A 14,529-nucleotide genomic window follows, 5' to 3' on the forward strand; every position below is an offset into this window, starting at 1 on the left:
TGTTATTCAGAGAGTGCAGTAACTAAATGGTGTTGGTTCAGACTACGGCTCTAATCCAGGGGTGAGTTTGCATCGGGTCGATATCCGACGCATGCGTGAAACCCTGCCCGGGCCACAACCACCTATTTACTACCCCCCATTCATGTAACGTTTCCTACAGATCTTCACCATCAACCCTCGGCCCTTTGCTCCTAGGATCTCCACCTGCACGTGCATCCAAAAAAAGAAGCCCCATTGTTCCGCACACAAAGTCAAAAATCACTAATTCTCAGTCGAATTGCATACACACAAATTCTACTTTTTCAAAATTATAAAGCAATCTGTAGCACGCGCCTAATACTTTAATACTTTAGTAGGGCAGAAAAAAAAAACTCTAATTCTTCAACAAGTATTGATCAAAATAAACTTTTTATATTCATTCATGCATAAATTGCATAAATTCAATTTTTTTTAAGTTTCTAAGATTGTCTACAAATATCCGGGTTTTTGGTGGACCAGAAGTCGTTCGCTCCATAGAGCTTGAAACCCAGTTGCCCAGGATCGTAATGACGTCATTGCAGAGGAGAGACGACGCCTTCTACGTGCACCGTAAACATGCGCGCAACCGTCTGCATCCCAGGAATTGTGCCCTAAATGGTCGATAAACTAAATATTTCTTTGAACGAATGTTACGGTCATAATCAGGTTTAACACCTTCAAAACACAATTAAACTACTAGGTGCCTTTTGTTACCTCGTTTATTGCTCAACGTGTGTAACATTCTTTTATAAGCCACTTTGCCGTCGACGAAGAGATTTATTACTTATTATTACTTAACGAGTACATGGTTTTATTTCAAAAAAACATTTTTATTAGTCGCACGTTATATTGAAGCTAGAGTATTTATTGATTTTCTTACTGAAATGATTAGTTCAATCCCTCCCCCTTAAAAAAAGGGTGCAACCCCCTGTGTCAGATGAAACAGGGTGATATGAGCTTTCTTTGCATATTAAATAACGTCCAATGACGTAACTAATAAATTTGTATTTCATAATTTTGTAGGTTATAGAATTAATTTATTGATCAAACTAGAAATATGTCACAGTTTGTAAACAACCTAAGTCCAGTCAGAGCATCTTATACTCGGAGTTAATTTTTAATAAGAAAATGGGTGATTTTGGAGAAGGTAAATAAGTAGTAAACAAAAATAATTAAAGTCATCAATGGCACTTGAAACTCGTAATTGGCAAAACATGCGATTGCATTCTCGACGCTTTTGGCGTTACTCGTTGATGTATCGGTGCGAAGAATGTGTTTTTGGCATGTACACACATGCCAAAGCTATGCCGAACGCTGATCTTTAACCCAAATGAATGCCTCCTATCAAAAAGGCAAACCTTTAACCTTCATAACTTAAAAAAAAATATTAATAACAAATTTTGGGTTTTTTATCACACCGATAAGTTTGCGTTTGGTGGAAATTATTATAAAAGTGACCACCATATGGTTTCAGGAAAAGACACACGTGGTGTTATTGAAAGAAAAAAAACACATGTCCCGGTTTTGGTATTAATTAACATAGAGTTACACGCGATTGTTAAAAATGGGTTATTACACGGCGCTGTTAACCCTCCTTTTTTTGACCATCCAACTGAAACAGCTAAATATTAACAAAAAATCTTACTCTTTAAGTTTCGACGAAGGGGGTCATCCTTTCAAAACGATCTCGAAACAACCCCTATTTTCAATCTCGTCAAAAAAGTGATGAATATTTTTTCTTTGTGCTACAAAATGGAGGAAAAGTAATTAAATTTTTCTTGCACACGATTTCAACCCCTTTTTTTAAGTAGACTGGAAGGGGTTCAACCCCTTGTTTGAAACATCTGCGCATATCTAATCAAGTTGTATCCTAAAATGACACTACTGACATGTTTTAGTTGTCTTAGTTGAATTAAAAAATTTATTAATTAATAAAATCATCATAATATGTTGCAAGCATTGATGAAGCAGTCTTGACGATTTTTGGCCAAATCATTAATTATCACTTCTAATATATAAATAGTATTCCACAAGACGTATTTGATATCTATGTATAGAATAAACGGTTGAAGTTCCTCTTACGTACTGGTTCCTAATTGCACTTCAACATCATTGTTTGGCACGGTTCGCGTGTTTAAACAAGTTTCGCAACTGACAATTACGTTGGGTGAAAAACATGTGAAAGGTTTAGTTTTCGTGCAAACTGATCCATTCGGATAACAGTCGTAAATCCGGCAAAACGAAACGATTTCGTACTTGCGTGTGCAAGTGTCAGAGTCGGCATCATCATGTGCGATCCCCTCGATCATACCAGTATATATCAAAGAGCTATAGAAGGTTAAAAAAATTATTGTTGCAAAAATTTATTTATAATTTATTTAAAAAGTTATCCTTTTTTTATTAATTTTCGTAGATAGCGATGAAAGTGATGGCGAAGGATGTTTGGGAAATGTTAATAGAGTCATTATGAGACCGCCTGGACATAGCGGGAAAGCAAAAAGAGGTCATTTGTGTTTTGATGCTTCTTTTGAAACTGGGAATTTGGGAAGAGTTGACTTAATCAACGAGCATGAATACGATTTATTCATTAGACCGGATACTTGTAACCCAAAACTTCGATTTTGGTTTAATTTTACCGTTGACAACGTGAAACAAGATCAAGTAAGCATTTTTATATCACCCCAACTTTTTATGGCTTTATTTTTTAGAGAGTTATTTTCAACATAACAAACATATCCAAAGTAAGAAATTTATTTAATTTCAACTTAACCCCGTTGGTGAAATCGACATCGCGACAAAAATGGTAATTACACATTAAAATTAACCAAAAAAACTCCGTTTTAACATTTTTAGGCAAAGAATCCCGAAGAAAAGCGTTTTCTATCATCGATCTCCTTTTCACCAAAACAACTATGTATTAACATTTACGTTTGCCTTCGATAAAGAAGACGAAATCTATCAATTTGCTTTATCGTATCCTTACAGTTATTCAAAACTACAAATGTTTTTGAAATCGTTGGAAACTAAAGGAAGTAAATATGTCAAAAGGGAAACTTTAGGGAATAGCATCGTAATTAAAAATTAATTTATTTAATACCTCTCTTTTACGCATTTATATTCCAGCAAAAACGTAAACTAGATTTGATTACTATTTCAAACGAAACTAGTGTCAAATCAAACAAAGTCAACGTTAAACAAAGAATTGTTATTATAATGGCGAGACTTCACCCTGGAGAGGCGGCGTCGAGTTTTGTTTGTCAAGGTTTAATGGAATTTTTAATCAGTTCCCATCCAATACCGACTTTATTAAGAGAACACGTCACCTTTAAAATCATCCCCATGCTAAATCCAGATGGCGTTTTCTTAGGAAATTATCGAAGTACAGTTATGGGGTTTGATTTAAACAGGTTTTGGCATGTTTCTTCCGAGTGGACGCATCCTACATTAAAAGCCACTTTAGATATGGTCGTAAATATCGAAAATAACAAAGTAAGGAGTTAAATCGTCTTGAAAGGGTGTTATTTTGATGTTTTTTAGGATTGCCAATTAGATATTGTAATTGATATTCACGCACATTCAAGTTTAACGGGCTGTTTTATTTATGGAAACAGTTATGAGGATGTTTATAGGTTCTTTTTTATTTTATTATTAAAAAAAAATCAAACTTTATTTATTTTTTAGATATGAAAGGCACACAGTTTTCCCAAAAATTTTATCAACGCTCTGCGATGACTACGTCAAAGAAAACACCATGTTTAATTCGGACCAACACAAATTAGGAACAGCTAGGAGATATTTATGCGCAGTTTTAAACAACAATGTAAATTGTTACACGTTTGAAGTGTCTCTATTTGGGTATAAATTGGAAGGATCAAACGTAATTATTCCTTATACAGAAGAAAATTGTATCCTTAAAAAATTAAAATAAATTAATTAAAAATATATTCTTAACGATTAATTAAGATATGAGATGTGGGCGAAATTTAATAAGAGCCCTCCTAGAATATTACAAAGCCATTGGGGCAATACCCGAACAATTATTATCAACGAAAAAGAAAAAATATCGGAGAAGAAGATCGCGGTCAACGCTAAGTTCGAGAAGAGTTTCCCCAACTCGAATTCCCGCTTCAATTTACTACAAAGAATTAAACATGAATTACGAAAGCGATTTTTCCGACGACTTTAATTCTTATAGGCACCCAAAAATTCCAAGCAAGTTCGCCGAAAAACAAGAAAAAAGAATCAAAAAGGTTGGAGGGGGCGGAATTATATCCACCGGGATAACATCGCCCAAAATACAATATTTAGGAACCCCAGAACCGTATTTATCCATCGTAGACTTTAACATGCTTGTGGATGATTTAGATAAAGTTTCAAAAAAATAAATGTCTACACAATTAGGAAAATAAACGCATCATTTAAGCAATAGTTTTTTATTTACTTTTTTTTACGATTCGCATCATACAAAAGTTCTCATCGGCACTTCTACGATTGAAGGAGAATTAATTAGTTATCCCATAGCCTTTGGCACGCTTTAAACATTAAATTAATATAAATGCCTAAAACAAACTTAATAATTAACGTAAAAACAAAACCTAATTTGCAGAAAAATGTGGGATAACAATATGTATAAAATAGAAAATATTAGAAAAAAACGCGACGGAAATCGTAAGGGGAAAATTAATGTATTTTAAATCAATAAGTTTTTAAATATTTAGCATGGAGGTTACGATCCATCTTTTTCGGAGAGCTCTTGATACCGAGCGTACATCATCTTTTTAACACAGTCTTTGTATGATTCGCCAGCCATTGCGTTATAACTTGATGATTTATTTCCCAAACCAACTGTACTATTATGTAATTCAGCCTGTAATAATAATTTTTTTTTGAATATATACATTATAATACATTACAGTGTCTTAATTAATTATCATACCCGACGTCATCATTGCAAGTATGCAACCAATATCACATGCAATGATGACATCGTGTATAATAATATTTAATACATACTTGTATTATAGTTGTTCTTCCTTGATTAGATTTACCAAGACCTTGTCCTTCAGTCCATCCCATTTTCTGTAAAAGTCTATTCCCAACATTTTCAGATCCGATGGGTTCAGAAACAGAAGCGGTAACGGGTAATTCGGTGATTTCCCTCGATTTTAAATATTTTTCCTTTAATTTGCTGGGTTGTGGTTCGTCGGGGTCGCCGTATTTCATTCGCCTCTCCTTCGCGCGATCTCTGTAAACGATCTTTTCGGAATGATCGGCCTTCTTCTTCTTTAAACGGGCTTCTACGTTTTGTTTATGAAGGGCGGATAGTTGGGCGTGTTTTGTTAAGGCATCGGCCGAATTTAGTTGGCGTTTGCATAGATTACAGATTAATTTGTTGTAATCTAAGAATTCTAAGTCGTTAACAGGTCCGGTTTCTTCGTCGTCGGATGATTCGGACTCGCCGTAAGCGGCTACTAAAGGTGGTGCTACAGCCGATGTTGGTGTGGGTGGGGGTTCAATATCGGGTTCTTTATATCCAACATTGCTGCAAGTACCGCCACCGTTCGCTTGCGTTTTCTTTTCTAGGACGGAAAAACCGATATCGGCCGCGCCGATTGATTGGCTATTATTTTGGGCGACATCGACGTTTTTAAAGCTTTGGGTTTCTTTGCGTTGATTCATATTTTTGGCCCACCTTTCCATGTCTTTCGCGATTTTTTTCGCCGTTTTAAACTTGTCTTGTTTTTCAGATTTCGGTTTTTTATTTTCTGTTTCTGCGGCGGAATTTGAAGACGCTTGGTTTTGATTCGCGTAATTATCGTAATTGGTCGGGGCTAATACGTAAGTTAATTTATCGCGGTCCCAATAAAGATATTTTTGAATAACGCTGTTCCAGTAATAAGTGGAGTTCGAGTCGTAATATAGCCCGGTGGTTGCATCGTAATAATAGCCACTCGATTTATCGTAGGTGTATTTCGTGGTGTCGGGTAACGGATAGCGTTTGCCGTCTGTGCCGTTTGGGATTGAGATATGTGTTGAGTCAAAGAATGTTTTGTTTGCTTGCATTTGTTGGATCGCGGATTGGGCTACGGCGGCTGCGGCGTTCGCTGCGTCCATTTGATTTTCTTGGTACAAAGTTATTGAGTTTCCCGCGGTTATTTGCTGCGTGAAATAGCTTTTGTAATAATCTAGATATTGCTGGTACTCGATTAAGTTTTTGGCGTATCTCCTCGCTGAATATTCCGCTAATCGGTCAACGTCGTTTAATGTGTACGTCGTTGCGACGGATGCTGTTGGAATACTGGCTTCAGGTTGTGAATAAACGTTTTTAGTGTCCCCCATGTTGTATTTACAATAAGATAAAATAATCGTTTTTCCGTCGATACTCAAAGGCGTTAACAAATTCGTTAAAGCACCGTGAATAGCGAGCGCGTCTAGCGTACTTTCTGTCCCCAAATAGCAAATTCCGCGGGATGTTGATGTTAAAGGATCCCTTCCTATGGATACCGCGGAGATTTTCTTGACCAAATCGGAAATTGTTACGTTTAAAACCGACATTACGGTATCTTCCGTTGTTAACGCATCCAAATTCCGTAACATGATTGCTGAAAATTTGATGTTTTTTAATAATGTGTAAATTGTGAGGGATTTGTTTTACTTTTGGTGGCGTAATTGCAAATTTCGTCACTTCCACTGCCACCTTCTTCACTTTCCATTCTTGAGGCGTGACATTTAAAGCAGTTATCCCGTCGTTTGAAGTTTTGAGCTCCACACTGTACAAGAATGATGAAGGGAAATAATTATGTATGGATTAAAGTTTATGTGATTATAACCAACTTTAATACAAAACCAATCAGCGGATGCTTTATGCGAAGGAGCTTTTTCTGAACTTGGACATAGCTCCTTGGGTATGCTGTATTGCATGATGGCGCGGTATTGGTCTTGTAGCATGAGAATGCCCTGTAAAATACAAGTAAAAATAAGAGGTCGGAGAATACGTAATGCACCCACCCCTCTTTCAAAAGAGACCTGCTGACCAGGCAGCGCGCAGTACGTTGCGTAATGATTGTACTTTATTATTATTTTTTTAATCTAAAACTAGATGTTTCGAAATGATTTTGGGTATTATAACTTTTTGAAAAAATATTTGAAACATCTTTTTGATTGCTATAAGTTATAATACAACAAAACTCCTAGTAATAGTAATAATATTAATACGAGAATAAAAATACAGGATAGTAACAAATAATAATTTAGAAAAATAAAAATTTTTAATGTGTAACATCAATGATTTAAAAATAAATAGTTGCAAATTAAAGTTACTTGTTACTTCGTGTATAAAGAGTAGTCCCGTAAAGTAAAAAAAAATAAAGTAAAAATAATAATAATAATATTAAAACGTGCACACAATGATGAAACATACTTGAACGTATTGACTTAAAATAAGAGAGGGTGTTACTTGTATTTAGAGTTCGAAACTACCGCTGACGTTCATCAGTCTGTAAGCGTAAGATACCTGCTTCATCTCCATCCAGCGCGTGGCTTCCGTTAGCGTTGTAAACTCGACAAAGGCAAAACCGCGAGACGCACCTAAACAGCACAATAGATACCATTCGCATTACCTGAGCCTCATAAATGGAACGACCCATTAAAAAAAATTTCATAAAATTTCAATTCGTTATGTTACTCAACGGTATTATATGTTACCGTTCCTGTTTCCAAGTTCTTTACCTGTATCTTTCTTCCTGATTAAGCGTATATCCTTTGGCATTAAACCACATTGTATTATATCTTGTCTTATCTACAAAAAATTAATAATTTATTAAATAAAATTTTTTGTTTTTCTGTGGCATAAGTTTATGGAGTCAATTTAGATACATATAATTATGAAGTACTCAGCCTATACATTATTTCGTTTGAATTGACTCTGGTTGAAAAAGTATCAAGTCTTGTCACCGACCATTTTTGCTATACAAGGTGAGTTATAATAGTTTTATAAGTTTTTTAAATGGAACACCCAGTATATTGTGTGCGGGTTCAATTGACCATCAAGTTACCTTTCATTAATGATAAGTGTGTCATATATCTAACTTTAGTAGTTTTCCTGATATTTAGAATTTAAAAAATAATGTGTAATAAAATATGCGCTATTGTACTTAATATTATATTCTGTCTATGTTTATCAGTTTTTTTTTGTTCTTCCTTTTATTATTTGATTAATATTTTATAATATGAAATAATTTTGCTGCCATATACCAGATTTTAAAGCGACTTGGTACTTTATGAGATTTTAAAAAGATGTAAGTAATTTACAACTTTAGAGAAAATAAGATGCACATGTTAAGAGATACCTCAAGATCTTTTACACAGCGCATTAATGCTTGTAGAAGAATAATATTAATTAAATTAATACCTACTTGTTGAGCAACGTTTAATATTGTTTATAATTTGTTGCTGCATTTCCTTCAAATAATTTAGTAATTAAAAAAGGGATTTATTGTTCTGCCATTTAATTGTATTTTTATCACGTTTTGATGATTTAATTATTAAAGTTTTTTTTTTAATTGTATTTTAATACAATATTACTGATTTAGAAATGACAAACAAAAAAAAGTGACAAAAAAGGACAGAATATATTACATTCTGTCACTTTTTTAAGTGCAATAATGACATTTTATTACACATTCTTCTTTAAATTCTAAATATCAGGAAAACTATTAAAGTTATCATATGACATACTTATCATTAATTAAAGGGAACTTGATGAGCAAAAACTTAAGAAAAAGCCATTTGAAACACATCAAAAGTAACTAAGCTTTATAAACAGCCTGTATAGTGTATCTAATATCTTTGAATGCTATCATCATCCTACTGGCTTTGACTACTCGATTGTCTGACGTAGTTTCAAGGCAAAATCGGAAAAAATGTCGTTTTTACATCGTTTTTAAAAAGATCCTGTAATGGGCATATTTTGTAAGAACAATTGAATATCTCAGGAACTATGAATGCAGTGAAATAGTAACATATATGGTTGTATAAACAAATTTAGTTGTATCAATTACATGATAAAATAAATAGGGTGTAATAGAAAGTGTCAAACAGCATTGGTATAAAATATTTTTTTGTTTTTCAAACAGTTTAGTAATATTTACCGCCGGGATACTAATAATTCATCCTGTAAATGTGGTAAATTTTGTTAAAATTTAAGAACGTTTTGAATTTTATCTTGTAAACTTGTAACACTTCGTCCCTAATTTTATTTTGGACCTTTTTAAACTTTAATTTTGTAAATTAGTAATTAATAATCCGATTTTCGACTTTGATATGTCATCTTTTTTAACAAAAGAAAAAGAAATAATGTCTGAAGATGGCCAAGGGCCGAAACTAGTTAGACTTAAATTCTTTCCAGCATAAATGAATTGCCTTTGTCTTATTATTTTCGTATTCAGGGTTAATATTAAAGTTAAAATTGACTAATAAACCTCATGCCACAGAATTAGTGTGTTATTCTTACATCGTTTTCTGTAATATGTTGAGCAAGACCACGAATCATAATCGTATTATTGGGTGGTTGACTTTTATAACCAATAATTTCAGAACCGCTGGCACCCAAAACGCCGCCAGAAGAGCTACGTTCACTGTTAACATTATGAGAAAGTTAATTGTAACTATGACAGTACTTGACTGTGCCCCATCGTATGTCGGATTCTACCGCACTTAACAGATTAAATTACGGTCTCAATGAATGTACGAAACGATGTGTGTGCCCACAATGGGGTCATACCTATCAATGCTGTCCCTATCATTGTCACGGTACGACCGATCGTGCAACTTCCGTTCCTCAGAACCTTTCCGCTCCCAACGCGAACCGCTGCTTGACCGACGTTCCCTGCTTTTACGTCTGTAATCACGGTGACCACCATCGTAATCTCTGTAGCGGTCTCTTCCACGTTCCCGCATATGCTCCCTACTACGGGACCGGCTGCGTGATTCTCTAAATTCTTTTCTTGAGTAATCACGTTCACTGTCGTAATCACTTCCTTTTGGTGATCTATCATCTATATAATCACTGCTGTATCGTTGATCTAAAATTAAAACTCATTATATAAACTTAATTTATTACTTTTAAATACACTGTGTTTCAGGAAAGATGTTACAATTACGCCCTACTTGGTGTGAACACAATTTTAAGAAAATTTTTGTATTTTGAATTTATATTATTTGGTTTTATATTTTTAGTTCAGGTAAAGTAACCTTTTTGTTCATGATACGAAAAATTTTTATTAAGAAAAGTTGTTCCAAATGAGATATTATGGTCCTATACAAAATTTTAGAAATATCTATCTACTTTGATATCTTCACTCAAAATATGGTGGTTTAATCAATGTAGGTAGATTTTTCTGAAATTTTGCATAGTGGCATAATTTCTCATTCTGAACAACTTTTCTTAATGAAATTTTGCCGTATCATGAACAAAAAACTTACTTTACCTGAACTAGAATTAATTTTAATTTTTAGTTCATGTAAAGTAACCTTTTTGTTCATGATACCGAAAAATTTTATTAAGAAAAGTGGTTCAAAATGAGATATTATGGTCCTATACAAAATTTTAGAAGTATCTATCTAATTTGATATCTTCACTCAAAATATGGTGGTTTAATCAATGTAGATAGATTTTTCTGAAATTTTGCATAGTGGCATAATTTCTCATTCTGAACAACTTTTCTTAATGAAATTTTGCCGTATCATGAACAAAAAACTTACTTTACCTTAACTAGAATTGATTTTATATTTTTATTTCATGTAAAGTAACCTTTTTGTTCATGATAGGGAAAAATTTTATTAAGAAAAGTTGTTCCAAATAAGATATTATGGTCCTATACAAAATTTTAGAAGTATCTATCTACTTTGATTTTTTCACTCAAAATATGGTGGTTTAATCAATGTGGGTAGATCTTTCTTAAATTTTGCATAGTGCCATAATTTCTCATTCTGAACAACTTTTCTTAATGAAATTTTGCCGTATCATGAACAAAAAACTTACTTTACCTGAACTAGAAATAGAACTAGAATTAATTTTAATTTTTAGCTCATGTAAAGTAACCTTTTTGTTCATGATATGAAAAAATTTTATTAAGAAAAGTTGTTCCAAATAAGATATTATGGTCCTATACAAACTTTTAGAAGCATCTATCTACTTTGATTTTTTCACTCAAAATATGGTGGTTTAATCAATGTAGGTAGATCTTTCTGAAATTTTGCATGGTGCCATAATTTCTCATTCTGAACAACTTTTCTTAATGAAATTTTGCCGTATCATGAACAAAAAACTTACTTTACCTTAACTAGAATTGATTTTATATTTTTATTTCATGTAAAGTAACCTTTTTGTTCATGATAGGGAAAAATTTTATTAAGAAAAGTTGTTCCAAATAAGATATTATGGTCCTATACAAAATTTTAGAAGCATCTATCTACTTTGATTTTTTCACTCAAAATATGGTGGTTTAATCAATGTGGGTAGATCTTTCTTAAATTTTGCATAGTGCCATAATTTCTCATTCTGAACAACTTTTCTTAATGAAATTTTGCCGTATCATGAACAAAAAACTCACTTTACCTGAACTAGAATTGATTTTATATTTTTATTTCATGTAAAGTAACCTTTTTGTTCATGATACGGAAAAATTTTATTAAGAAAAGTTGTTCCAAATGAGATGTTATGGTCCTATACAAAATTTTAGAAGTATCTATCTACTTTGATTTTTTTCACTCAAAATATGGTGGTTTAATCAATGTAGGTAGATCTTTCTGAAATTTTGCATAGTGCCATAATTTCTCATCCTGAACAACTTTTCTTAATGAAATTTTGCCGTATCATGAACAAAAAACTTACTTTACCTGAACTAGAAATAGAATTAATATTCAAAATATACTTAAAATTCTTTCCACAGGTCATTATACATATTGTAACATATATCCTGGGACACACTGTATATTTATGTACATTTATGTGATTTGTGAGGGGATCTTCGTCCATTATGTCTCCTGTAATGTGGCGAATGACTCCTTGATCTACTCTTGTGTCTGGATCTGGACCGGCTACTCCTATCACGATACTCCATCGTCGTTTTACCTTTGGAGTGCTCCTTCTTTTTGTAATACTGTTACAAAATTACAAGGCGTAATTTACGATTGCAGGTCATAGACATTTGACGAAACAACTACTTACTTGGCTGTCGCTATACATGTTAATTGTGGCTCGTTTTCCGCACCAAATCGATCTAAATCCTCCCTAATACTATAATTTCGATATATTTCACGATTCCACCCGGAAATACAACAGCTTTATTGCATTTCTTAATCTTTGTCACTTTACTGATAAAACGTTGTGTTCACGTTTCTCAAGTTGCATAAATCATTATTAGATGGCGCTACTTTCGCGATTTGTTTGTATGGTGCTTAATAGATGGCAGGATTTAATAAAACGCAAGGTTATGAGAATACGTGTATATTTCTATAAAAATAAATAATTACAAAATAAATTCTTATTCTTAACACAACTTTAAACTTTACTTTTTTTTTAATACATATTTTTGGTCATTTTGTTTATTTTTCGTGGAAGTAGAACACTGTTTGGTGTCCGAATTAACTCCACTTTTAGTTATTTTTAATAATTTAGCGTAAGCTAAGCGATATTGTTTATTCGTGGCGGCATAAACGAACGGGTTAATAACGCTCGAGGCCCAAACTAGTATAGAAGCCAAAATATGAAAGAAAGGGTACTTTACATCGTCGTCGAATACATTTACGCACATCAATGGCAAAAAACACAAGATGAAACAAATAAAAATGAGTAACATTAACTTTGTTAAGCGATTATCGTCCCTTTGTCTTCGGGTTTGACGATCTAATGGGTGATTTTGCCTAAAAATATAATTATAAATTAAAACACCCCCATCTTTATTTTTGTAGTCGAAACGTTAACAAAATGTGGGATTCCCCGAATTATATATTTAGTGACATTTAGTGCTGTGAGAATCAGAGTCGTAGTTGTTGTAATGTTACTTACTGATGTGCTTCTAACGTTTTCTTTGATGCGCGTACTTTTAAATAAATGCACGTGTATGAGATCACAATTATTATACAAGGAATAACGATTCCCACCAAGAAAAACATTTTTTTGGGTGACCCATTATTGTCTAGGATGGTACAAGAAAAAGTTCGTTTATCGAATCCGAGTTTGCCCCAAACTTCGAATAAAGGTAATATCTAAAAATGTATAAATAATTAGTAATAATCAAAAAATGTGTGTGTAATTACCATAATACTTGATGAAAGAGTCCAAATAAAAACAATTTGCGCCCAAATTGAGGTTTTTGAATAAATGGTGTTATAATAATTGCTATGCGAAATGATGGTGTACCTAAAAGATATTAATTTAGAGTAGAATTTTAATTGAAAATGTTAGTCATCAATTAAGAAATAGATGGGGTCAAATGTCGCCCGGATATCGGAGTCATTCATTAAAGTAACCGAGCGTTGCTTAAAACAATTAAAACTTAACAGACTCGGTTAAGTGTTTATCGGCGCACAATATTAAAAGGACCTGAACAGTTCTTGCATGTGGTTTCATATCGGACATAAAACAAACACTATCTATAGAGGCTCCGCAAGCGTCGGTCGTCTTTAAATAAACTCTAAGTGACCGTATCAGTCAAACCGGAGGCGAACAGAGCTCTCTTGTAGCGAAATCCAAACAAAAAGAATTAAAAAATAAAAAAAATTAAACAAAAAAAAATTTCTCAATTCATTTTCTCCACCTTAGATACGATAACAAAACAAATGTTGAAAGAACATTTTTATCTTACCTGTTTAAAGTGATAGCTACCATGTTTAACAAAGATAAAGCGACGTTCCCATAAAGAACAACGGGGAATATTTTACACAAAGTATCCCCAAGAATCCAATCTTCATAAATATACCGAATTGCCATTAGAGGTAAATTGAAAACGCAAAATATCAAATCAGAGATGCATAACGAAAGCACAAAAAATGTTGTTGCATGTGTACGCAATTTCGGACATCGGATTAATGCTAAAATTGTTATCGAATTACCTGCAATACAAAAAAAAATCAATCTAAAAGAAATTCAATACAAAAAAATACAATACGTATATAGGTGTGGATTGAATTCAAAAGAATTAAAAAAAAATTAACGTACCTAAAACTCCGAATACACAAAAAGTGATCGCACAAAATGCGGCAAAAATCGTGGCACTTCTTTGATAGGGGTTCTGTTGTGGGTGCATGGCTTAAAAGTGACGATTTTCTTTGAGAAAACATGAATGGATTGAAGCGTAGGGTTTCAAAATCCAACCGCTCCGAACAAATTCGCTGCAGTTAGTGAGTTTAGTGAGCGTTGGTTTGTGTTTTATCAATAGTGGGAGATGAACCAATCTGAAGCGTTCAAATTTAAAGAAAAAAAAAAGTTACCTAAAGCACAGCCTAAAG

General features: G+C 33.2%; 3 protein-coding genes across 4 annotated transcripts; 1 reads left to right on the forward strand and 2 right to left on the reverse strand.

Moving 5' to 3' along the window:
• The first annotated feature begins 1,034 nt into the window (after positions 1-1,034).
• On the forward strand, positions 1,035-4,440 carry LOC111425150 (cytosolic carboxypeptidase 6). 2 transcript variants are annotated; one of them, XM_023058940.2, is made up of 8 exons: positions 1,035-1,165; positions 2,432-2,679; positions 2,727-2,821; positions 2,872-3,088; positions 3,142-3,507; positions 3,556-3,647; positions 3,700-3,923; positions 3,982-4,440. In XM_023058940.2, exons 1-8 carry the CDS (start codon positions 1,147-1,149, stop codon positions 4,401-4,403), a joined length of 1,683 nt encoding a protein of 560 aa, XP_022914708.2. In that variant the 5' UTR covers positions 1,035-1,146; the 3' UTR covers positions 4,404-4,440. The 2 variants fall into 2 exon arrangements, with proteins under 2 accessions (XP_022914708.2, XP_071054620.1); XM_071198519.1 differs by lacking the exon at positions 1,035-1,165 and adding an exon at positions 2,016-2,355.
• On the reverse strand, positions 4,436-12,427 carry LOC111425149 (RNA-binding protein 5-like). Its single transcript, XM_023058939.2, has 10 exons — positions 12,248-12,427; positions 12,023-12,179; positions 9,800-10,100; positions 9,530-9,653; positions 7,747-7,816; positions 7,532-7,605; positions 6,853-6,975; positions 6,674-6,788; positions 5,032-6,620; positions 4,436-4,885 (listed from the first exon to the last, which is right to left on the reverse strand). Exons 1-10 carry the CDS (start codon positions 12,263-12,265, stop codon positions 4,745-4,747), a joined length of 2,712 nt encoding a protein of 903 aa, XP_022914707.1. The 5' UTR covers positions 12,266-12,427; the 3' UTR covers positions 4,436-4,744.
• Positions 12,428-12,510: 83 nt separating this feature from the next.
• On the reverse strand, positions 12,511-14,422 carry LOC111425617 (protein trapped in endoderm-1-like). The gene is made up of 5 exons (XM_023059751.2): positions 14,240-14,422; positions 13,887-14,133; positions 13,339-13,441; positions 13,088-13,287; positions 12,511-12,942 (listed from the first exon to the last, which is right to left on the reverse strand). Exons 1-5 carry the CDS (start codon positions 14,325-14,327, stop codon positions 12,588-12,590), a joined length of 993 nt encoding a protein of 330 aa, XP_022915519.2. The 5' UTR covers positions 14,328-14,422; the 3' UTR covers positions 12,511-12,587.
• Positions 14,423-14,529: the final 107 nt, after the last annotated feature.

The sequence above is a fragment of the Onthophagus taurus genome, chromosome 8, assembly GCF_036711975.1.
Source record: "Onthophagus taurus isolate NC chromosome 8, IU_Otau_3.0, whole genome shotgun sequence".
NCBI classification, from domain to species: domain Eukaryota; kingdom Metazoa; phylum Arthropoda; class Insecta; order Coleoptera; family Scarabaeidae; genus Onthophagus; species Onthophagus taurus.